Below are 24,192 nucleotides of genomic sequence, written 5' to 3'. Positions count from 1 at the left end.
CGCTTGTTCCCCAATTACCTGAAGTCTTGGCGATATCACTCTTAGAAACTAAATTTTAATAATCTATTAAGAGATGGTATGTAGTGGTTGTATTTGCTTGCTATATGGCACATTTATACAAATTTTTACAGAAAGATATCCTTTCCAAATCTAACTTTCCGCATTATTGCGAACGTTATGCTCAAACTATGTTTATAAGCGCAGAACTGTTCAAGGCATATCGAACTGTTCGACATGACTAAGCTTAGTGCGGATCGTAATTGAGTTTTATACTTAAGACGTGCAAAAAAAATCTTTTAATCTGCTTGGAGTAGTTTATAGCTTTTGGTTTTGTTTAATTTTAGAACTCGATTTACGATTGCAAAGCTTAATCTCTGACAACTTATCCTCACGTCTTCACTACTCACGTTTCGATGCAGCGCATATTATGTGTTTACAGCAAGATTGCATAATAACAACAAGAAATCGTCCGTTTCCATTGAATCCTACCTTGTCTAATAGAAAATTATTGTGCAATAAACTGCAGGTGAATATATTTTCAGACCAGTCAGGGCCGCAATGGCTTGAAAAAGCCCTCGGGGGAGGATACATACAAATCATTTGTAAAAATCTCCAAAATTGAAAAAAATCCTGAAGGCCCTTCGGGAATTGCCCGAATTGACAGTATGGTCAGTCCGGCCCTGCCAGTACGAAGTATTAATTTTATATTTCTTTATATCGGCATTCTAACTTGACAAAATTTTATCCCGTGGTAAGGTATGGTTCCATAATCCATATATTCGTGACTAATAAAATGAGAGATTCTGCGTCTCTGGTGATCCTTTCAATTCTTAGAACTATATTTAAGTGAGGTACATTGACCTTTCTCTGAATTAATTAATCCACTATGGGGAAAAGCGTATATCTTATGTATCGTACGGGTCTCGCCCACCGCCCCAAATCATACGGTTTCACTATAGAATCGCATACGTGGCAACATTTTATCGCTTTCTATTTACATTAGCACATTAGCACGAGTTTAGTGTCTGGATTATTTTTCCCTTGTTTCAAATGTAAACAAGTCAAACGAACCGTGCAAATTAACGGCTATTCAATTTTATGTTCAAAGTTCTTTTTCTCTCTCTCTCTCTCTCTATTTCGGTCGAAGCAGGAAACAGCCCGCTTGTATTTTCGTATAATAATGCCTTTCGGTGAACAGATGCGGATTTACCCATACAGCAAACATTAAGTCAGGGAAATTAGTCTTAGATTCGAATTATTTGTCGGAAAATGAATACGACTTGAATGATTAATAACATTTTCAAGAATCCAAAGGTGTGGGTGTAAATTGGATAATAAATGTTTTCGAAAGAAATCGAAGAATGAAAATGTTCCGTTTGACGATTTGTTGCAATTTGTTTGAACGAATTTCTCCGGATTCTATGTATTGAAACGTTGTATTTATTCGGACGATTCATCTTCTACTTTTGCTGTTGTTGTTGCTATGCTACAAACAGGTGGTTCACGATTCAATTTAATTCATTTCGGTTCCGAAAAATATTTCATTCATTTACTGGTCGAAACAACATTACAAATTTCAAATAAATTTATTTTTGTTTATCATTTCTAATTTCAGTGCGTGCAAGCTTTCCGACCAGAACTGGGCCGACAGGCTTTCACGACCACGAATGTCTCTATTGGGTAAACCACTGAACTATAATCGTGGCGCACGACGTGATGCCCGTTATAGGAGGCTACAGAGTCGCATATATAATTTTTTGGAACGTCCCAGAGGAATTCCGGCCATTTTATATCACGTTATAGTGTAAGTACGGTTTACCATTTTAATTAAATATTTAATTATTTTTTTCGTATGCCCATCATCACACGGTCACACATTTTATTGTGTGGAGAAAGAAAATATTGGAAATTGTTTTTTTCGTGGTATTCAAATGTTGTTTTTTTAACTTTTCACTGCCATTAGGTCAATTAATAAACAGCTAACAGGACAACGGTTATATACGACTCAAAGGAATACTATTACGAGAAAACTGCGGATTTTATTTTTCTAGATGCAGACCTCCCACTGCTCTTGAAGTTTTGATTCTTAAATTGTTTTAGAAATTCAACTATGTGAAACTCAATAGCTAATTGTCTACTTCCCGCTGAAAGATGACTTGCCACCTCGTAGACTTGCCACCTCGTAGGTTCAATACTCAATCGCAAATATTTAAGTGAATCGATTGAACTCAATTAAAGATTTGCTTTCATTACGGTTTAGCAGAACATATTGACGGGAGGTACCGGTATTCTACTTCTACTTGTCCATGGAATTCGTTGAATCGGTGGAAAAAGTGCATTACTGTCTTCGTTTCATTTTTTGTAGTTTTGACATGTGTGAAGGTTGTAGTTCGAGTCGAAGGCGATGAATTCACCCACTATACAACACAACAAATTTTCCACTTTTCAAGTGCGGCGCTAGAAGAGACGCAACGCAAAAAAAATAATTCTTTTGCCGTCCACCAAATCCTGGTTCGATTCCCGAGTCTAACAATTCCACCTGGAATTTTTCTAGCGATTATATCGCATTGGTCCTAAAGTTCACTCAAACGTCATAATCTGGGATTTGGGTAGTTGCAGTGTGTTTAGTCGTATGTCGTAAACCAATGAATTTGTGTTCATATGTCTAGCCTACATTTAGGTGAAAATTAGCACCTAACTTTCCTCAGACAATATTTGCATACTTTGGGGCGTGGCTCGGAATTCACATTAAATCAGCAGTCCAGACTGCACTTGTTATTGGCCATTAAAGGCCTCTCTAGGTATCTAAACAAACAAACAAACAAACAAATCAGGTTCAAAAAGATCGATGTGATATCGACCCCAACTTCAATTGTTTGCCTCGAAAAAACCTCCGCCAGTCAATTTTTGTTCATCGGCTCAATTCAAAATTTTCATACAAATCGATGCAAAAATTTCCCTCGGTGCCATCCCACGTACATAATCTAGTTTATAATCAAATTTAACACATTTTGATTATTGAACCGATTCAGTTCAACTGAATCCATCAATGGTACCGGATCCCAATTCAAAATGATTTAACAATACACGCACTGAAGCCGAAATTTAGTTCGGGTCTAATAAAAACTGTTTCTGAATTTAATCCTTTCCTCTTTCATTGATTTCTGTAAAAACTTTTATTTTGTTCCCAGAATATTTCAATGAATTTTGCTAAAATAAACGTAATTAAGGAATTCCAAATAGGACAACACTTTCAAGGCATACCTTGGTATGCTCAAAACTTTCGTACAACTTCAGTATGTATTTTTGTAAGGTTTTGTGGAAATCCTGAATATTTGAACGAAGTTATAAATCTTACAATATTTTGGGAAAACATCAAAGAAAATTATTTAAAAAAACAAACATCCGTTTCCCCATTGTAGCAGTTGTTACTGATGGCCTGTTAAATAATTATTTCTTTAAATTAAATATCCGTAGGGAGAAAACATCTCGAACAACCAATATAGTTACGCACTGCTTACCCAGCCCTCACACGAAAACCAACCGAATTACGTTTGAAACCATTCCCAAAAATAAACGTGCAAACCGTTTCAATTGAAACGTTTAGCAACAGGCAGCACGTGAATTTTTATTTAAACACACAGTCTCGTTTCGAATTTCATACCGAACGTGAACTCAATTTTTGAAAACAAAAAAATTCGAATTTAATATTGACACAGTTTTCCATTCACCGAAAATATATTTTCTTATAAATACGATATCGCATCTCAGACAGAATTTCCATTTCCATTTTACATTAAAAATTGTTCACTCAACACATTCTCGCCAAGCGCGTATCAGTCTTTTATCGTTGACACCTTTATATCATATCCTTTTTCATGTAATTATACACTTGAATTTAACAGGCAGAACAATTGCTTTAATGTTAGGTTTGTAAGACTGCAGTACATTCGCGTACATAGTATATATATACGGCTACGGCACATTTAAGTGATCGGGTGCTGTGTAAGTATATATGGGCGCGTCAGAAGGGTGCTTTTGAACTTAAATTAAAATGAACCGACGAAGAGAGATTTTTTTTGTGAAGAAAATGGTTTGGCAAAATGAAGAGCACTCCGGAATAACGTAAGTGAATGGAATTAAAAGAGTTTTCACTTAGTGCTAAATGTTACGTAAACAATTATCGGGTTGTCGACTTGTTTGATTTGATTTTCTGCGTCACATTGTTACGTTCACCTCTAATATTTGAGTGTCCTTTCTTGTACCCAAAACAATCGCTCCATTTAATGTACAAATAACAACACGTAACCAACTTTCAAGCATAAAAAGGAACATAAATCTGTATACGGTAAAAAGAGAAGAAAGTTTTTTAATCAGAAGTTACTTCTATGGTGAACTTTAACTGCTACGAGGAAGAAAAAAAAATGTATTTTATGATCATACACTTCCCGTCACAACCGGATTTATTATGCCTAAAAGCACTCGGAATAATTCTTTTCAAATTGTAAACCGATGTACGTTGACCTTGTTTCCAAAGTTTTGAAAAGAAATATAAAGCAAGAAATTCACATAATTCACTATGGGATTTTATGAATACCGACTGGTTACATTTTGTATTAAGCGTATGGTATAGAGAGATGTTGGCCAAAATTGACTGATATTGCTTGATGAACTGCCTCAAAAGTGGATCGTATTTTTTGCGACCTATAAACATATTTGCTCAGCGAAAGAACATGGAAAAGTTATATGAGAGTTGAGTGTACAGTACATGCTTCAGGGGAAAAAATCGTTTCGTTGATCAGCATGTGAAAAATCACCCACACCAACTTTTCAATTGATAACATTTTCTGGTATTTTCATTTCCACTGAGGATTACGAGTAAAAACACTTACGTCTCGATGACTATAACACATTTCCGACTCGTCAAAATATTACTTAACTTGGGAAAGAAATGAAAGGCGCATCCCTTCGCTTTATGTTATTCTTTTCATTTCCCTATCCATGTTATTCATATGCCGCGATATTGGTAATACACGTGTCATGAATAGAGAGAATTGAATTGAAATGTCCGTTCGAGTAACTCTCGTTACAGAACGAGAGCTTATATGTATATCAGTCCCTCATAAGGTTGCGGTTTGCTATGTCAATAGGTTACATTGCACTTGTTCTACGACTTTTATGTTTAAGCCCTAAAGAGGTCCTAGTGTATATCCCGGCCGTCATACATCGTAGAAAATCCTAGATGATGTCGCTAATTTGAAAATTGGCGTTGTCTGGCATGATAGACTTTCAACAAAAATTTAATTTTCAAATTTTTTTCGTCATTTGGGACCAGTAACATCATTTTGAGATCGCAATTTGGATTTTCTACGATATATGCAACTTTCATAAACCGTCTCATCTTGTCCTATCACTGCAAAAACTGTGACCTGACGTACAGAACCAATAACAGAGTCCTTGAAATCGTTGCATACATTCTCGAAAAGAGTTTTCACTGCTTCTAAATCTAGTACTTCTTCTGTTTAGAGTTACACAATCTTTTACTTCATTTTACGGATCATTTGTTTGACTAATCAATTGAAACCAACTCAAATTTCGATGATTATATCGTTCCCCTAAAATAATCTGACTTGATACGCAACGGCGAGTAATAAATCTTCAATAGGCCAAGGACAACAAAAGAACGAAAAAAAAATGCCATGAAACATCCCACTTTATGGCACACGCAACGCAATAGACATAATCGAATTATCGTCATTTCATTTTTGCTGATTATTATATTACATAAATTACAGATAATTTGCAAGACATAACATATTAATGATGTACTGAACGTACAGACAATAAGTCAATGGTATACATGGTTTATGGGATAATTTGTACATAAGGGAATCCAATGTAAATTTATGTGGCTGTGAAAATCGCTCGCTGTATTCGTTAGACACGTGACGTTCAAAATTGAATAGAAGGCGGGTGGTGTGCGTACGTTCTATTTAATTTTAGTTTTGTTCTCTACACATCTACCAGAATTATACCAGCCAATTTGGGGAAAATGGATTCAAATTTAATTAAGATCTTCAAATACATTGACAAATATCAGGAGCATATGCTGGATGATCTTCGGAAAATAATTTCATTCAAATCAATATCCGGTTCATACGAACACCAAAATGAAATGCAAGAAATGATTCGATGGACAGAGGCTCGTCTCAAGTCACTAAAACCTAGCTACTGTGAACGGTTTGATATCGGAAGTCATACATTCAATGGAAGAACATTCAAGTTGCCGTACGTAATTTTCGCTACTTTCGGCAATGATCCGAAGAAAACGACCGTTCTGATCCATTGTGGAGTTGATGTGAAAGACAGTGATCTCAGTGGTTGGACGACAGACCCATGGTCTCTTGTTAAAAGTAATCGAGACCTGGTGGGTCGTGGCGTGTACAAAGGGAAAACTCAATTTATCAGTTGGTTGCACATTTTGGAGGCGTTTCGGAAGCAAGACCTTGTACTACCAGTCAATTTCAAATTTCTAATCGAAGGCATGTCCCAAATGAATTCAATCGGTTTGGAGGACTTGTTGTGGACGGAGCGGACTCGTTTCTTTAGAGACATCGATTTTATATGCGTTAACGATATGGAATGGTTGAATAGCACAAATCCCTGCATTGGATTCGGTTGTTGTGGCATTAGTCAGTTTGAGCTTATTTGTACGGAGACTAGGAAGGATATTGATCCCTTTGTCATGATCGATTCAGTTATCAAGTCAATTTCGGATGACAAAGGCAACATTTCGATTCCGAAATTCGATGACGATGTTTGAGAATCACTCCAGAAATCGAGCAGGTCATTGACTCGGTTGAATTGGATTTAAATTTAATCAAAGCGAAAATACCGCAGTACATGCACGGTTGGAACAAACAAAAAATTCTCCTGCACCTCTGGCAATTTCCGTCGTTGAAAGTTGACGACGATTTCACCGACGTTTAGCTGTACTTGTGGCAAATCAGGAGATTCACCGAATGGAATTAGCAAGAAATTGACCTTTAAAATTGTCCACGGGCAAACACACGAACGTTGCACTTCGGATTTTTTTTGATTCATACCGGTCGTTGTTCAGAGTATGTTTGCGGACCGACGCTTCGCAGTTGACTGTAAAGTAACTTCGAAGTCTCTAAAATGCTCGATAAGCGATAAAAAGTCGCCTGTCGCAACAATCATCATCAAAAGCCTAGTGCAAAATCAAACCTGGCAAGAAGATACGGACAGTGCACACTTCTTAGCAGCCAAACGGGCAACAAAGAACGTTTTCAAATATCCAATGAACTTAATCAAACATTCGTCAAACATTCCAATCATTTCGAAACTTTCACAGATTGTTCGGGAAAAGCATTGTTGTTATGCCGTTGGGCGATAATCGAATGGATGAAAAAGTATTCCAATGAACGCATACCCGAAACATTGTTTTTTGAAGGCAAGAAATTGATGGCCTCGTACATTATTGAAATATCGAAAATCAAACAATAAATTGGGTAATCCATCCGCTATTAACTTTCCACTGCTATCAGAGTGGATGATGTGTATATTTTACCAACAAATCGATTCGGTCATTATAATTATCATGTTGTAGTACATCATTGCTGTACAGTCGGATGTAACAATTTATGGCGCATACCATATGATATCGAGAACGCAAATCATTGCCCAATTGAGTTGCATTGTTATACGTATCGATTTTATCCACAAATTGTTATCTTTTCGAGTGTTACGCAACGTTCCCCAATAATTCCATTATAGGAATTCTCTACAAAACGTGCCCTGTTGTTTCGGTAGGAAAATTAGAGCTATGATGAAAGCCCGATATCCATTGAATGTAATGTTGTTCCATCCTCGGTTAATATCATTCGAAGAACTCAAACAATCCATCTAATAGACTGAATTAATCCGGTGAATATGGTATCTGCTTCCCATTATTATGGCTTGTAGTAAAATGACTGTGTTGTTTGCTCTGCACGCGTTGAATTATTAACATAATTTTTGTAACAAAAGATTCCTAGTGCCGGATCAAAATGATTGACCACACACGTGTCAGATGAACATAACCGAAATTGTTATACAGGAGGATGTTATGCTCGCTTATGAAATAGCCGGTCAAATTGTAATGATTAATGTTCCAACGAAACTGTGCAGCGATTATGTTGTTCGTTAAATATTTGGATTTACTGTTCAAGATTGGGAGCATTTTTGAAAGCTACAGTCAAGTATAGCAACAATTTTACATAATGTAAACGACATAGCAGCAGGGCCTACTTTTGGAAAATTGATATACTAAATGTGCTAAACAGTTTTGATTGTATGTGTGGATCAGCTGAAAAAACAGTTGAAACAGCTGAGATTTCACTGTCTCTGACTATAAGATTTTCCAAAATTTGCTAAAATTTTCCAAAGAATTTGCTCAAAATTTCCAAAAGTTTACTCAAATTTTACAAAACATTTTCTCACAATTTACAAGAAATTGACCAAACCAATTTCCCAATAATAGGCCCAGCATAGAACCGTGCAACGGAGACTCGAATAAAATTTGATTAAATTGTAAGAAAGAGTGTACCTTACACAAAAACATATTGATTTACATGACTAGAATAATGCAGTCTGGCAATGTAAATAAATATTTTTTCTGTTAAAAAAGGAAAATTCAAATTCAATTCATAATGCAATCTCTCAAAGTTGGAAAACCTTGTTAGTATAGAGTTGCGCACATTTCAAGATCTCCTCTTAGACAAAAAATTATTATTTTTTGCTGTCTGCCTACATATGAGACATTATACAGCCAAAGACTGAATAATCTTGTGTACGTACATACAACGATAAAGAATTGCAACCTCAAGTAAAATCTACTTGAGGTTGCAATTCTTTATCGTTGTATGTCTTGAATATCTTGACTAAATTAGAAGATACGGACTCGTGATATTATTATTATTCTGAGTACGTATGAATGAGATTAAAACCTCCGATATTGTTTGGTGTTTGAAGAATGCCTTGTGCTTGACACAAATCTAATATATTGGGCGCGTCAGAAGCGGTGCTTTTGAAGCGTTAAATTAAAATGTAACGACGAAGAGAGACATTTTTTTGTGAAGAAAATGGTATTCGCAAAATAGAAAGCACTGCCGGGACATAACGAATCGTGATGAAATTAAAAGAGTTTCACCTTGATGTGCTTAAATGTTTACAGTAAACACCAATTATCGGCGCTCTATCGTCGACTTTGTTTGATTTGATTTTTTCTGCAGTCTCAAATTGTTTTACGATATCACCCTCTTAATATTTGAGTGTCTTTCTTGTACCCAAAACTAAGTCGCCTCCATTTAATGTACAAATAACAACACAGTTTAACAACTTTCAAGTAAAAAGGGAACATAAATCTGTATACTGGTAAAAAGAGAAGAAGTCTTTTTTTAATCAGAACGTTTACTTTCTACATGTGAACTTTAACTGCTAGAGGAAGATAAAAAATGTATTCTTATGATCAATAATTCGTCACAACCGGTTTATTTATGCTAAAAGGGCAACTCGGCCAATAAATCCTTTATCAATATTGTTACAACCGATGTAACGTCTGCCTTGTTTCAAAGTATTTGAAAAGAAATCTAAAGCAAGAAATTCAATAATTCACTTATGGGATTTTATGAATACCGACTGGTGTACTTTTTATTAAGCGTATGGTATAGAGAGATGTGGCAAAATTGAACTGATATTGCTTGATGAACTGCCTCAAAAGTAATCGTTATTTTTTGCGACTATAAACATACTTTGTGCTCGCGAAAGAACATGGAAAAGTTATTAGGATGAGTTTGAAGTGTACAGTACATGCTTCAGGCCCTCGAGAAAAACTCGTTTATCGTTGATCAGCATGTGAAAAATCACCCACACCAACTTTTCAATTGGTACATTGTTCTTGGGTATTTTCATTCCACTGAGGATTACGAGTAAAACACTTACGTCTCGATGACTATAACCATTATCCACTCGTCAAAATATTACTTAAATTGGGAAGAAATGAAAGGCGCACTTCGCTTTATGTTATCTTTTGCATTTCCCTATCCATTTTATTTCATATGCCGCGATATTGGGTAAACACGTGTCATTGAGTAGAGAGAATGAATTGAAATGTTCCGTTCGAGTAAACTCTCGTATACAGAACGAGAGCTGTACTATGTATATCAGTCCTCATAAGGTTGCGGTTTGCTATGTAATGAGGTTACATTGCACTTTGTTCTTACGACTTATTATGTTTAAGCCCTAAAAGGGTCCTGCATGTATATCCCCGGCTCCGTCATACATCGTAAGAATTAATCCTAGATGATGTGCCGCTAATTTGAAAGCATTGGCTTGTCTGGCCATTGATAGACCTTTCAACCAAAAATCTTAATTTAATTTTTTCTCGCTCATTTGGCGCCCTAGTAACATCTTTTGAGATCGCATTTGGTATTTTTGTACGTATATGACTTTCATAAAGCCGTCCTAATCTTGTCCTATCACTGCCAAAACTGTGACTGACGTCCAGAACCAATAACAGAGCTCTCCTTGAAATCGTTGCATCATTCTCGAAAAGAGTTTTCACTGCTTCTAATCTAGTACTTCTTCTGTTAGAGTACACACATCTTTACTTTATTTTACGGCATCATTTGTGACTAATCCAATTGAAACCAACTCAAATTTCGATGACTTATATCCGTTCCCGTAAATAATCTGACTTGATACGCAACGCGAGTAATAAATCTTTCAATAGCCAAGGACAACAAAAGAACGAAAAAAAATGCCATGAACATCCCACTTTATGGCAACGCCAACGCAATAGTTACATAAATCGACTTTATCGTCATTTCATTTTTGCTGATTATTATATTACATAAATTACTAGATAATTTGCGAAAGAACATAATATTAATTGATGTACTGATACGTACAGACAATAAGTCATGGTTATATACATGGTTTATGCGGTATAATTTGTACATTATGGGAATCAATAGTAAAATTTATTGTTGGCTGCTGAACATCGCTCGCTTTATGTAGTTAGACACGTGACGTTCAAAATGACATAGAAGGCGGGGTGGCCTGTGCGTACGTTCTATTTAATTTTAGTTGTTGTTCTCTACACATCTACCCAGAATACCAATTAACCAACAATTTGGGGAAAATGGATTTCAAATTTACTTAAGATTCTTCAATACATTTGACAAAATATCAGGGAGCCAATATGCTGTATCTTCGGAACATAATTTCATTCAAATCAATATTCCGGTCAGTTACGAACACCAAAATGAAATGCAAGAAATTGACATTCAGATGGAAGAGGCTCCGTCGTCAAATGCTTCCTAAAAACCTAGCTACTCTACCAACCTCTGATCTGTGAACGTTTGGATATCGGAAGTCATATCATTCAATGGAGAACATTCAAGTTTGCGTACGTAATTTTCGCTACTTTCGGCAATTGATCCGTAAGAAACACGGACGTTCTGATCCATTGTGGAGTTGATGTGAAAGACAGTGATCTCAAGTTGGTTGACGACAGACCATGGTCTCTTGTTTAAAAGTATCGAGACCGGGTGGGGTCGTGGCGATGTACAAAGGGAAACTCAATTTATCAGTTGTTGACATTTTGGAGGCGTTTTCGGAAGCAAGACCTTGTTCACTACCAGTCAAATTTCCATTTCTAATCGAAGGCATCTGTCCAAATGAAATCAACTCGGTTCCGAAAAATATTTTCATTCATTTACTGGTCGAAACAACATTACAAATTTCAAATAAATTTATTTTTGTTTATCATTTCTAATTTCAGTGCGTGCAAGCTTTCCGACCAGAACTGGGCCGACAGGCTTTCACGACCACGAATGTCTCTATTGGGTAAACCACTGAACTATAATCGTGGCGCACGACGTGATGCCCGTTATAGGAGGCTACAGAGTCGCATATATAATTTTTTGGAACGTCCCAGAGGAATTCCGGCCATTTTATATCACGTTATAGTGTAAGTACGGTTTACCATTTTAATTAAATATTTAATTATTTTTTTTTCGTATGCCCATCATCACACGGTCACACATTTTATTGTGTGGAGAAAGAAAATATTGGAAATTGTTTTTTTCGTGGTATTCAAATGTTGTTTTTTTAACTTTTCACTGCCATTAGGTCAATTAATAAACAGCTAACAGGACAACGGTTATATACGACTCAAAGGAATACTATTACGAGAAAACTGCGATTTTATTTTTCTAGATGCAGACCTCCCACTGCTCTTGAAGTTTTGATTCTTAAATTGTTTTAGAAATTCAACTATGTGAAACTCAATAGCTAATTGTCTACTTCCCGCTGAAAGATGACTTGCCACCTCGTAGACTTGCCACCTCGTAGGTTCAATACTCAATCGCAAATATTTAAGTGAATCGATTGAACTCAATTAAAGATTTGCTTTCATTACGGTTTAGCAGAACATATTGACGGGAGGTACCGGTATTCTACTTCTACTTGTCCATGGAATTCGTTGAATCGGTGGAAAAAGTGCATTACTGTCTTCGTTTCATTTTTTGTAGTTTTGACATGTGTGAAGGTTGTAGTTCGAGTCGAAGGCGATGAATTCACCCACTATACAACACAACAAATTTTCCACTTTTCAAGTGCGGCGCTAGAAGAGACGCAACGCAAAAAAAATAATTCTTTTGCCGTCCACCAAATCCTGGTTCGATTCCCGAGTCTAACAATTCCACCTGGAATTTTTCTAGCGATTATATCGCATTGGTCCTAAAGTTCACTCAAACGTCATAATCTGGGATTTGGGTAGTTGCAGTGTGTTTAGTCGTATGTCGTAAACCAATGAATTTGTGTTCATATGTCTAGCCTACATTTAGGTGAAAATTAGCACCTAACTTTCCTCAGACAATATTTGCATACTTTGGGGCGTGGCTCGGAATTCACATTAAATCAGCAGTCCAGACTGCACTTGTTATTGGCCATTAAAGGCCTCTCTAGGTATCTAAACAAACAAACAAACAAACAAATCAGGTTCAAAAAGATCGATGTGATATCGACCCCAACTTCAATTGTTTGCTCGAAAAAACCTCCGCCAGTCAATTTTTGTTCATCGGCTCAATTCAAAATTTTCATACAAATCGATGCAAAAATTTCCCTCGGTGCCATCCCACGTACATAATCTAGTTTATAATCAAATTTAACACATTTTGATTATTGAACCGATTCAGTTCAACTGAATCCATCAATGGTACCGGATCCCAATTCAAAATGATTTAACAATACACGCACTGAAGCCGAAATTTAGTTCGGGTCTAATAAAAACTGTTTCTGAATTTAATCCTTTCCTCTTTCATTGATTTCTGTAAAAACTTTTATTTTGTTCCCAGAATATTTCAATGAATTTTGCTAAAATAAACGTAATTAAGGAATTCCAAATAGGACAACACTTTCAAGGCATACCTTGGTATGCTCAAAACTTTCGTACAACTTCAGTATGTATTTTTGTAAGGTTTTGTGGAAATCCTGGAATATTTGAACGAAGTTATAAATCTTACAATATTTTGGGGAAAACATCAAAGAAAATATTATTTAAAAAAACAAACATCCGTTTCCCCATTGTAGCAGTTGTTACTGATGGCCTGTTAAATAATTATTTCTTTAAATTAAATATCCGTAGGGAGAAAACATCTCGAAACAACCAATATAGTTACGCACTGCTTACCCAGCCCTCACACGAAAACCAACCCGAATTACGTTTGAAACCATTCCCAAAAATAAACGTGCAAACCGTTTCAATTGAAACGTTTAGCAACAGGCAGCACGGTGAATTTTATTTAAACACACAGTCTCGTTTCGAATTTCATACCGAACGTGAACTCAATTTTTGAAAACAAAAAAATTCGAATTTAATATTGACACAGTTTTCCATTCACTCGAAAATATATTTTCTTATAAATACGATATCGCATCTCAGACAGAATTATTTCCATTTCATTTTACATTAAAAATTGTTCACTCAACACATTCTCGCCAAGCGCGTATCAGTCTTTTATCGTTGACACCTTTATATCATATCCTTTTTCATGTAATTATACACTTGAATTTAACAGGCAGAACAATTGCTTTAATGTTAGGTTTGTAAGACTGCAGTACATTCGCGTACATAGTATATATATACGGGCTACGGCACATTTAAGTGATCGGGTGCTGTGTAAGTATATATGGGCGCGTCAGAAGGGTGCTTTTGAACTTAAATTAAAAATGAACCGACGAAGAGAGATTTTTTTTGTGAAGAAAATGGTTTGGCAAAATGAAGAGCACTCCGGAATAACGTAAGTGAATGGAATTAAAAGAGTTTTCACTTAGTGCTAAATGTTACGTAAACAATTATCGGGTTGTCGACTTGTTTTGATTTGATTTTCTGCGTCACATTGTTACGTTCACCTCTAATATTTGAGTGTCCTTTCTTGTACCCAAAACAATCGCTCCATTTAATGTACAAATAACAACACGTAACCAACTTTCAAGCATAAAAAGGAACATAAATCTGTATACGGTAAAAAGAGAAGAAAGTTTTTTAATCAGAAGTTACTTCTATGGTGAACTTTAACTGCTACGAGGAAGAAAAAAAAATGTATTTTTATGATCATTACACTTCCCGTCACAACCGGATTTATTATGCCTAAAAGCACTCGGAATAATTCTTTTCAAATTGTAAACCGATGTACGTTGACCTTGTTTCCAAAGTTTTGAAAAGAAATATAAAGCAAGAAATTCACATAATTCACTATGGGATTTTATGAATACCGACTGGTTACATTTTGTATTAAGCGTATGGTATAGAGAGATGTTGGCCAAAATTGACTGATATTGCTTGATGAACTGCCTCAAAAGTGGATCGTATTTTTTGCGACCTATAAAACATATTTGCTCAGCGAAAGAACATGGAAAAGTTATATGAGAGTTGAGTGTACAGTACATGCTTCAGGGGAAAAAATCGTTTCGTTGATCAGCATGTGAAAAATCACCCACACCAACTTTTCAATTGATAACATTTTCTGGTATTTTCATTTCCACTGAGGATTACGAGTAAAAACACTTACGTCTCGATGACCTATAACACATTTCCGACTCGTCAAATATTACTTAACTTGGGAAAGAAATGAAAGGCGCATCCCTTCGCTTTATGTTATTCTTTTCATTTCCCTATCCATGTTATTCATATGCCGCGATATTGGTAATACACGTGTCATGAATAGAGAGAATTGAATTGAAATGTCCGTTCGAGTAACTCTCGTTACAGAACGAGAGCTTATATGTATATCAGTCCCTCATAAGGTTGCGTGTTTGCTATGTCAATAGGTTACATTGCACTTGTTCTACGACTTTTATGTTTAAGCCCTAAAGAGGTCCTAGTGTATATCCCGGCCGTCATACATCGTAGAAAATCCTAGATGATGTCGCTAATTTGAAAAATTGGCGTTGTCTGGCATGATAGACTTTCAACAAAAATTTAATTTTCAAATTTTTTTTCGTCATTTGGGACCAGTAACATCATTTTGAGATCGCAATTTGGATTTTCTACGATATATGCAACTTTCATAAACCGTCTCATCTTGTCCTATCACTGCAAAAACTGTGACCTGACGTACAGAACCAATAACAGAGTCCTTGAAATCGTTGCATACATTCTCGAAAAGAGTTTTCACTGCTTCTAAATCTAGTACTTCTTCTGTTTAGAGTTACACAATCTTTTACTTCATTTTACGGATCATTTGTTTGACTAATCAATTGAAACCAACTCAAATTTCGATGATTATATCGTTCCCCTAAAATAATCTGACTTGATACGCAACGGCGAGTAATAAATCTTCAATAGGCCAAGGACAACAAAAGAACGAAAAAAAAATGCCATGAAACATCCCACTTTATGGCACACGCAACGCAATAGACATAATCGAATTATCGTCATTTCATTTTTGCTGATTATTATATTACATAAATTACAGATAATTTGCAAGACATAACATATTAATGATGTACTGAACGTACAGACAATAAGTCAATGGTATACATGGTTTATGGGATAATTTGTACATAAGGGAATCCAATGTAAATTTATGTGGCTGTGAAAATCGCTCGCTGTATTCGTTAGACACGTGACGTTCAAAATTGAATAGAAGGCGGGTGGTGTGCGTACGTTCTATTTAATTTTAGTTTTGTTCTCTACACATCTACCAGAATTATACCAGCCAATTTGGGGAAAATGGATTCAAATTTAATTAAGATCTTCAAATACATTGACAAATATCAGGAGCATATGCTGGATGATCTTCGGAAAATAATTTCATTCAAATCAATATCCGGTTCATACGAACACCAAAATGAAATGCAAGAAATGATTCGATGGACAGAGGCTCGTCTCAAGTCACTAAAACCTAGCTACTGTGAACGGTTTGATATCGGAAGTCATACATTCAATGGAAGAACATTCAAGTTGCCGTACGTAATTTTCGCTACTTTCGGCAATGATCCGAAGAAAACGACCGTTCTGATCCATTGTGGAGTTGATGTGAAAGACAGTGATCTCAGTGGTTGGACGACAGACCCATGGTCTCTTGTTAAAAGTAATCGAGACCTGGTGGGTCGTGGCGTGTACAAAGGGAAAACTCAATTTATCAGTTGGTTGCACATTTTGGAGGCGTTTCGGAAGCAAGACCTTGTACTACCAGTCAATTTCAAATTTCTAATCGAAGGCATGTCCCAAATGAATTCAATCGGTTTGGAGGACTTGTTGTGGACGGAGCGGACTCGTTTCTTTAGAGACATCGATTTTATATGCGTTAACGATATGGAATGGTTGAATAGCACAAATCCCTGCATTGGATTCGGTTGTTGTGGCATTAGTCAGTTTGAGCTTATTTGTACGGAGACTAGGAAGGATATTGATCCCTTTGTCATGATCGATTCAGTTATCAAGTCAATTTCGGATGACAAAGGCAACATTTCGATTCCGAAATTCGATGACGATGTTTTGAGAATCACTCCAGAAATCGAGCAGGTCATTGACTCGGTTGAATTGGATTTAAATTTAATCAAAGCGAAAATACCGCAGTACATGCACGGTTGGAACAAACAAAAAATTCTCCTGCACCTCTGGCAATTTCCGTCGTTGAAAGTTGACGACGATTTCACCGACGTTAGCTGTACTTGTGGCAAATCAGGAGATTCACCGAATGGAATTAGCAAGAAATTGACCTTTAAAATTGTCCACGGGCAAACACACGAACGTTGCACTTCGGATTTTTTTGATTTCATACCGGTCGTTGTTCAGAGTATGTTTGCGGACCGACGCTTCGCAGTTGACTGTAAAGTAACTTCGAAGTCTCTAAAATGCTCGATAAGCGATAAAAAGTCGCCTGTCGCAACAATCATCATCAAAAGCCTAGTGCAAAATCAAACCTGGCAAGAAGATACGGACAGTGCACACTTCTTAGCAGCCAAACGGGCAACAAAGAACGTTTTCAAATATCCAATGAACTTAATCAAACATTCGTCAAACATTCCAATCATTTCGAAACTTTCACAGATTGTTCGGAAAAGCATTGTTGTTATGCCGTTGGGCGATAATCGAATGGATGAAAAGTATTCCAATGAACGCATACCCGAAACATTGTTTTTTGAAGGCAAGAAATTGATGGCCTCGTACATTATTGAAATATCGAAAATCAAACAATAAATTGGGTAATCCATCCGCTATTAACTTTCCACTGCTATCAGAGTGGATGATGTGTATATTTTACCAACAAATCGATTCGGTCATTATAATTATCATGTTGTAGTACATCATTGCTGTACAGTCGGATGTAACAATTTATGGCGCATACCATATGATATCGAGAACGCAAATCATTGCCCAATTGAGTTGCATTGTTATACGTATCGATTTTATCCACAAATTGTTATCTTTTCGAGTGTTACGCAACGTTCCCCAATAATTCCATTATAGGAATTCTCTACAAAACGTGCCCTGTTGTTTCGGTAGGAAAATTAGAGCTATGATGAAAGCCCGATATCCATTGAATGTAATGTTGTTCCATCCTCGGTTAATATCATTCGAAGAACTCAAACAATCCATCTAATAGACTGAATTAATCCGGTGAATATGGTATCTGCTTCCCATTATTATGGCTTGTAGTAAAATGACTGTGTTGTTTGCTCTGCACGCGTTGAATTATTAACATAATTTTTGTAACAAAAAGATTCCTAGTGCCGGATCAAAATGATTGACCACACACGTGTCAGATGAACATAACCGAAATTGTTATACAGGGGATGTTATGCTCGCTTATGAAATAGCCGGTCAAATTGTAATGATTAATGTTCCAACGAAACTGTGCAGCGATTATGTTGTTCGTTAAATATTTGGATTTACTGTTCAAGATTGGGAGCATTTTTGAAAGCTACAGTCAAGTATAGCAACAATTTTACATAATGTAAACGACATAGCAGCAGGGCCTACTTTTGGAAAATTGATATACTAAATGTGCTAAACAGTTTTGATTGTATGTGTGGATCAGCTGAAAAAACAGTTGAAACAGCTGAGATTTCACTGTCTCTGACTATAAGATTTTCCAAAATTTGCTAAAATTTTCCAAAGAATTTGCTCAAAATTTCCAAAAGTTTACTCAAATTTTACAAAACATTTTCTCACAATTTACAAGAAATTGACCAAACCAATTTCCCAATAATAGGCCCAGCATAGAACCGTGCAACGGAGACTCGAATAAAATTTGATTAAATTGTAAGAAAGAGTGTACCTTACACAAAAACATATTGATTTACATGACTAGAATAATGCAGTCTGGCAATGTAAATAAATATTTTTTCTGTTAAAAAAGGAAAATTCAAATTCAATTCATAATGCAATCTCTCAAAGTTGGAAAACCTTGTTAGTATAGAGTTGCGCACATTTCAAGATCTCCTCTTAGACAAAAAATTATTATTTTTTGCTGTCTGCCTACATATGAGACATTATACAGCCAAAGACTGAATAATCTTGTGTACGTACATACAACGATAAAGAATTGCAACCTCAAGTAAAATCTACTTGAGGTTGCAATTCTTTATCGTTGTATGTCTTGAATATCTTGACTAAATTAGAAGATACGGACTCGTGGATATTATTATTATTCTGAGTACGTATGAATGAGATTAAAACCTCCGATATTGTTTGGTGTTTGAAGAATGCCTTGTGCTTGACACAAAATCTATTACTTCATTGGTTTGAACGTCCATTTTCATTCATATAAGACAACATTATCGGGAATTCATCTCTTATTTTATCATTATTGTCCGTAACAGATGCCTATACGTTTCTAAAAAGTTACTTGAATAAAAGTTTTTTTTTAATTTTTGCCTTGCTTTCGACAGTCATTAGAACTCACTTGAATTTCTTCACGGCAGAGTAAAATAAACCAGGAAGGAGCGGTTCATTTTCGAAACGTCAAATAAGGGACCTAATACACTGGATGAAAATGAACTCAAATGAACACTGACATAAATTGAAAAATTTTGTTCGCAAAAAATATAGGGCTACTAGATTGTTCAGGTCTCTTGTCAAACGTCCACTCCTGCCTGGTTAACTTTACTCTGCCGTGATTTCTTCCAAGCTTAGGCAAATATTTTGTTAAACTAAAGACAAGTATCTCCGATTTCATTAATAGAAGTTTGGTTAATTGTACTTTAATCAAAGGAAATACATTTGGAAATATAGGCCTCTACTCTAGGTCTACTTCACAAGAACATGGTATTACTTTATTACAATCTTGACGCCCCCATACGGAATCAACAGGCATCTGTTACGAACATCAATGTGGCCATATTATGTTCGTTTCTGCCGTCAACCATAGCATTTGATGGAACTACTTCATTTGTCTTTGGTTCGTTTTCCAACTTATCTTTGATCAAAAACAGGGGACTCCCATCATCTACAGATTGTATGGTATACCATACGAGCAATGAAATTCTATCCTGCCGTTCGTACAACAACAACAACATTTCCCGAAATTAAATATGTTGCGAATGGAACATAAACTTCTAAACGAAGACAATGAATGAGAAGAAAAGGTTAAGCGAGTAAAGCAAGTGGAAGTCCGAGGAGGGAAACTACGCTAGCAAATAATGGGACAGGTGCTATTTGGTAACGCATTAGCAAGCAAATATAAGGAAATTGTATGCCAAAAGAAGGAAATAGTACGTCAATAGACGCCAATAGACGTGGGAGGGAGTTTGATACCATACAACATAAATTTGCGATCCATCGACATCATTTTCGGCAAGAACGGTCCCTGTAACTAATTCATCCCTGTCTCTAACTTTAAATTTGGACCGAATTTCATCTTTTACTATACGACAAATTAGAATATTTCCGTTATAATTATATCGTAATGTCCGTCCATAGTATTCATGCATTCATATAATGCTTCACTAATGTATTATTACGCAAGTATCTAACAGTTTGAGTGATAAACTACAGACGCTGCTAACATAATGTGTGTGACAGCTTCCTAATAATATTTTCTTTTGCGGGACCATTGTATTCTATCTAGTTCAAGCTCACACCCTATATAAATATCAGGTGCTTCAGACCAATCAATCACAGAACTGTATATGATATGAGTAGTCCAAAATGACTTCCTTAGTTTTTTAATACCCAATCCTTTATCACAATGCGCTTCAATAGTTTTTGAGATTTTTTCGAGGAAAATTTCCGTTGAATAATTTTATTACCTCAGTCATTACGAAAAAGTTAGTTAAACTTTTAGAGACAACAAACATACCAGCAACATTTTGATAGAATCTACTACTTCTTTCGATGAAGCGCATGATTTTAATTTATTTTGGTTTATTTTTATTGATAAAAACATGAGATGCCGTCAGGAACAGAACTATCTAATTTAATGATATGTAAAAATATAGATTTTATGAAATAGAGCTCACTTTCTATTAGTCACAAAAGTATTCTATACATTGTGGCCCATACTAGATTTGTTCGCAAAATATGACGGAAATTTGTTAGAATTGAAATCTAGAATATCAAATGTTAAGACAATAAAGGCCGTTCGAATTTTTCAGTTTCCTATGCGATGTAACATCGTCGACGCATAGCATGGAATAGTAAAGTAGATACTACTGTTTGTTACCGTAGGCGCTAGATACTTCTTTTTTGTTAAAGTTTCGAACGGTAGATACGTTAACTCATTGTTTTTTAGTTATGTACAAATAGAAGGTATTCACAATCCACGGTAATTCGTCTCATCTCGGTATAAGCTATTTTGCATCTAAATTCTTTTCATCATTTCACGTAAAGCTAATAAAATGGCAAAGTTGTTGTTATTCATTTTGCGAATAAATATATTTCGTATCGTATAGACTGATGCTAACACGACGAAGAATAACACAATAAATCATTAAAAGTAATGAATTTGTTATTCGAATTCGTATAAACATTTTCCATCAATAAATTGAATAAATATTATTATGTTTTCGTATTCATTCGTCAATAACACAAAAAAAAATCGTTTTTTTTGGTTATACCTTCTAATGTGTTGTATGTGCTACGCACTCATCAATTTCCATAAAGAATAACAACAAAATTCGGCACACAATAAAAATGTGAAGAAAAAATTCTGCGAACACAAACAGATATCGACGGAACATAATAAAAAAACAAAGCTAAAGCGTACACACAAAGTCTGCATAAGAAAAGGAAACTTGTATGGCTACAAGTGCTTTTCTCTTTGACTGACAGAATAAGAGAAAAACAGAAAAAACAAACGATTTCCACCCAATGTCTTTATGTTTTACGTTTTTGTTTGATCAAAATCAAATTTTCATTTGACATTTTCGTTTTTCGCTTTTCCCAGGCCAAACTTAAAACCAAAACGTGTCTGTATAGAGACGTATGTATGTACCGATTTTGCCTGCTTATAGCATGGGATTGGCAAATGTGATATTTTTTTTCTCGATGTACCACGAGAGAGATGTGGTGGCTTTACATCACAGAGACGAGATATTTACAAAGTACAGAACTAATTTGTTTGTTGGATTTAATCAAAGCTTTCTGAAAATTCTTATTTGCATTTTCCATTTCCGCATTATTATTAACAAGAAAAGTGGAGCAATATTCTTCAATTACACTTGAGTTAGCCCAAATGAAAATAAATACATTCCACTCCGAAGAAAGGTACTTAAGAAAGTTCTTTTTCCATTTTACTTTTGAGAAAATGTAAATAAGGAAAAAAAAGTTTAATACAATCAACCTTCGGATACACGTTTCTAAAACAAAATACAAATAAAAATATTCGGAAGACTTGCGTTGGTTGGTTTCAAATGCTGATTCGGTAAAAAGAGTCGCAAATTTTGTCTTTACAGTAAGGAATAGTTTTTATTACTCGTTATCGTCAAATACATACATTTTTGAATGCGAAATAATTCAAACGGCATTCTATTCAAGAATCATTGAGGCAAAATATGATTTGAATTATTCAATTTTTCCCTGGCATGGTGGAGACATAGCAACGTCAAAAAGTAAAAACTATATCGCTTGAAACTACAGTTCCTTGAAAGTGGAAGCTTTTTTTCGATAAAGAAATAACGAGATTTAAAGAAAATGATTTTACAATAACATCAAGTGACTCAAGTCGTAACTTAACTATTTGACTTTTCTATCTTTATACTAGTATTGTACAATAGCTATTTTCATAATAAGGTAGTAAATGGGATTGTTTTGCGCACTAGATGTGAGATTGTCGATACGAGCGAAGCGAGTTCGGCAACACATCGTGTGTGCAAAACCCCCATTTACTACCGTGTTAGGAACAAGGTTTTATCTCCTGTAATGTCATAATCACCATAAAAACCAATTTAAAAAAATCAAACTGAAACATCAACACGCCATGACACCGTCACTCATTCATATTCCCCACAAATAAAACACACATCTAGTACACTGTCAAGAATTTGTCAATTTTCAGTGAATAAATGTGAAATTATCGAAGTTCGCCGTGAATAAATGAGAAAATATCGAAGATAGCGGTGCGCAAATGACCAATTGTCGAAATTTTCAGTTAATAAACGTAACGTCCTGTGAATGACGTGTTTAAATCTGGCCCATTTTGATTCTAAAAGTGACACTCAAATTGTGAATATTATGACATTACAGGAGATAAAGTCTTTTTTGTTACAGAGCTATGTACAGTCAACTATATTTAGAAGCATAGCCTCTTTCGAACTCACACCATCCTTAGTAGCCTACATTTAGTAGCCTACATTTAGTGGCCTACATTTATATAGATTTCGTCAGTTTGGGCTTTGGGCTGATCATTTCTGATCAATGCACACAGGTCACGTACGGACCCTTTGTACTACCCTACATTTAGTAGCCTGCATTTAGTGGCCCACATGCAGTAGTCTACATTTAGTGGCCTACATTTAGTAGCTTACATTTAGTAACCTTCATTTAGGAGCCTACAGTTACATGCTTTGTGCATTTTTCATTGTATTTTTGATGATATATTTTTACAAAAATCTATCGTAAAATATAAAACAGAAACGGTTTCATTGAAGAATCGGTGGCTCTTAAATTACTTTTATTTTACATCACATGGAAATATGAAAACAATTCTTAGCATGAACAAAGCTCGGACCTCGGAAATCGAAATATTTTTTATATTTTTATTGCTTGCCCCAAGCGAAAATTGATTCTTACATATCAATTTGGCCCCTGCGAAAATGGTCGATTACATGAGGGATATTTGTGGGACACTATCGTCAAGGAATCTCTATTTTCGCGGGGTGCACAGTCATTCACGTAAAACGAGTTTTCGCGGGGTGCAGCCAGATGAAGGAGAATGCATCATCTGAAATATTTAATGCCTTCCAACAGAAAAAAAGAAAATAATTATTGATGTTTTGTGTTTTTGAACACAAATTTTCCAGTGGCGTGAGTTGAATGTCGCAAAAGCATTTGAATTATTTCGAAAAGAAAATCATAATGAACACATGGCAAACACTTTTAGTTGCGTATTTTTCACTTATATTCGAGAACACTAAACACTTTGCTTATGTTAGACATTATTCACTTCACTTCACTGC

The 24,192-nt window shown here is 35.5% G+C and overlaps 2 protein-coding genes across 18 annotated transcripts in view; both read left to right on the top strand.

Annotated features, from left to right (window-relative positions):
* The first annotated feature begins 6,052 nt into the window (after nt 1-6,052).
* Nucleotides 6,053-6,823, top strand: LOC119079688 (cytosolic non-specific dipeptidase-like). The gene has a single exon (XM_037187746.1). The coding sequence runs from the start codon at nt 6,053-6,055 to the stop codon at nt 6,821-6,823; it is 771 nt and encodes a 256-aa protein (XP_037043641.1).
* Nucleotides 6,824-11,843: 5,020 nt separating this feature from the next.
* LOC119079366 (potassium voltage-gated channel subfamily KQT member 4) overlaps nt 11,844-24,192 on the top strand; it is a 98,188-nt gene continuing 85,839 nt past the window's right edge. For all 17 annotated transcript variants that reach the window (XR_005088158.1, XM_037187226.1, XM_037187232.1 and 14 more), the window contains exon 1: nt 11,844-12,034. Coding sequence is in view for 16 of the 17 variants with exons in the window: in XM_037187226.1 (XP_037043121.1) it covers nt 11,898-12,034 (137 nt within the window). In the remaining variant the exon portion in view is untranslated. The remainder of the gene's footprint in view (nt 12,035-24,192) is intronic.

The sequence above is a fragment of the Bradysia coprophila genome, unplaced genomic scaffold, assembly GCF_014529535.1.
Source record: "Bradysia coprophila strain Holo2 unplaced genomic scaffold, BU_Bcop_v1 contig_324, whole genome shotgun sequence".
NCBI lineage: Eukaryota > Metazoa > Arthropoda > Insecta > Diptera > Sciaridae > Bradysia > Bradysia coprophila.
The sequence above is the reverse complement of the archived record's forward strand: the minus strand, read 5'-3'. Positions and strand labels throughout refer to the sequence as shown.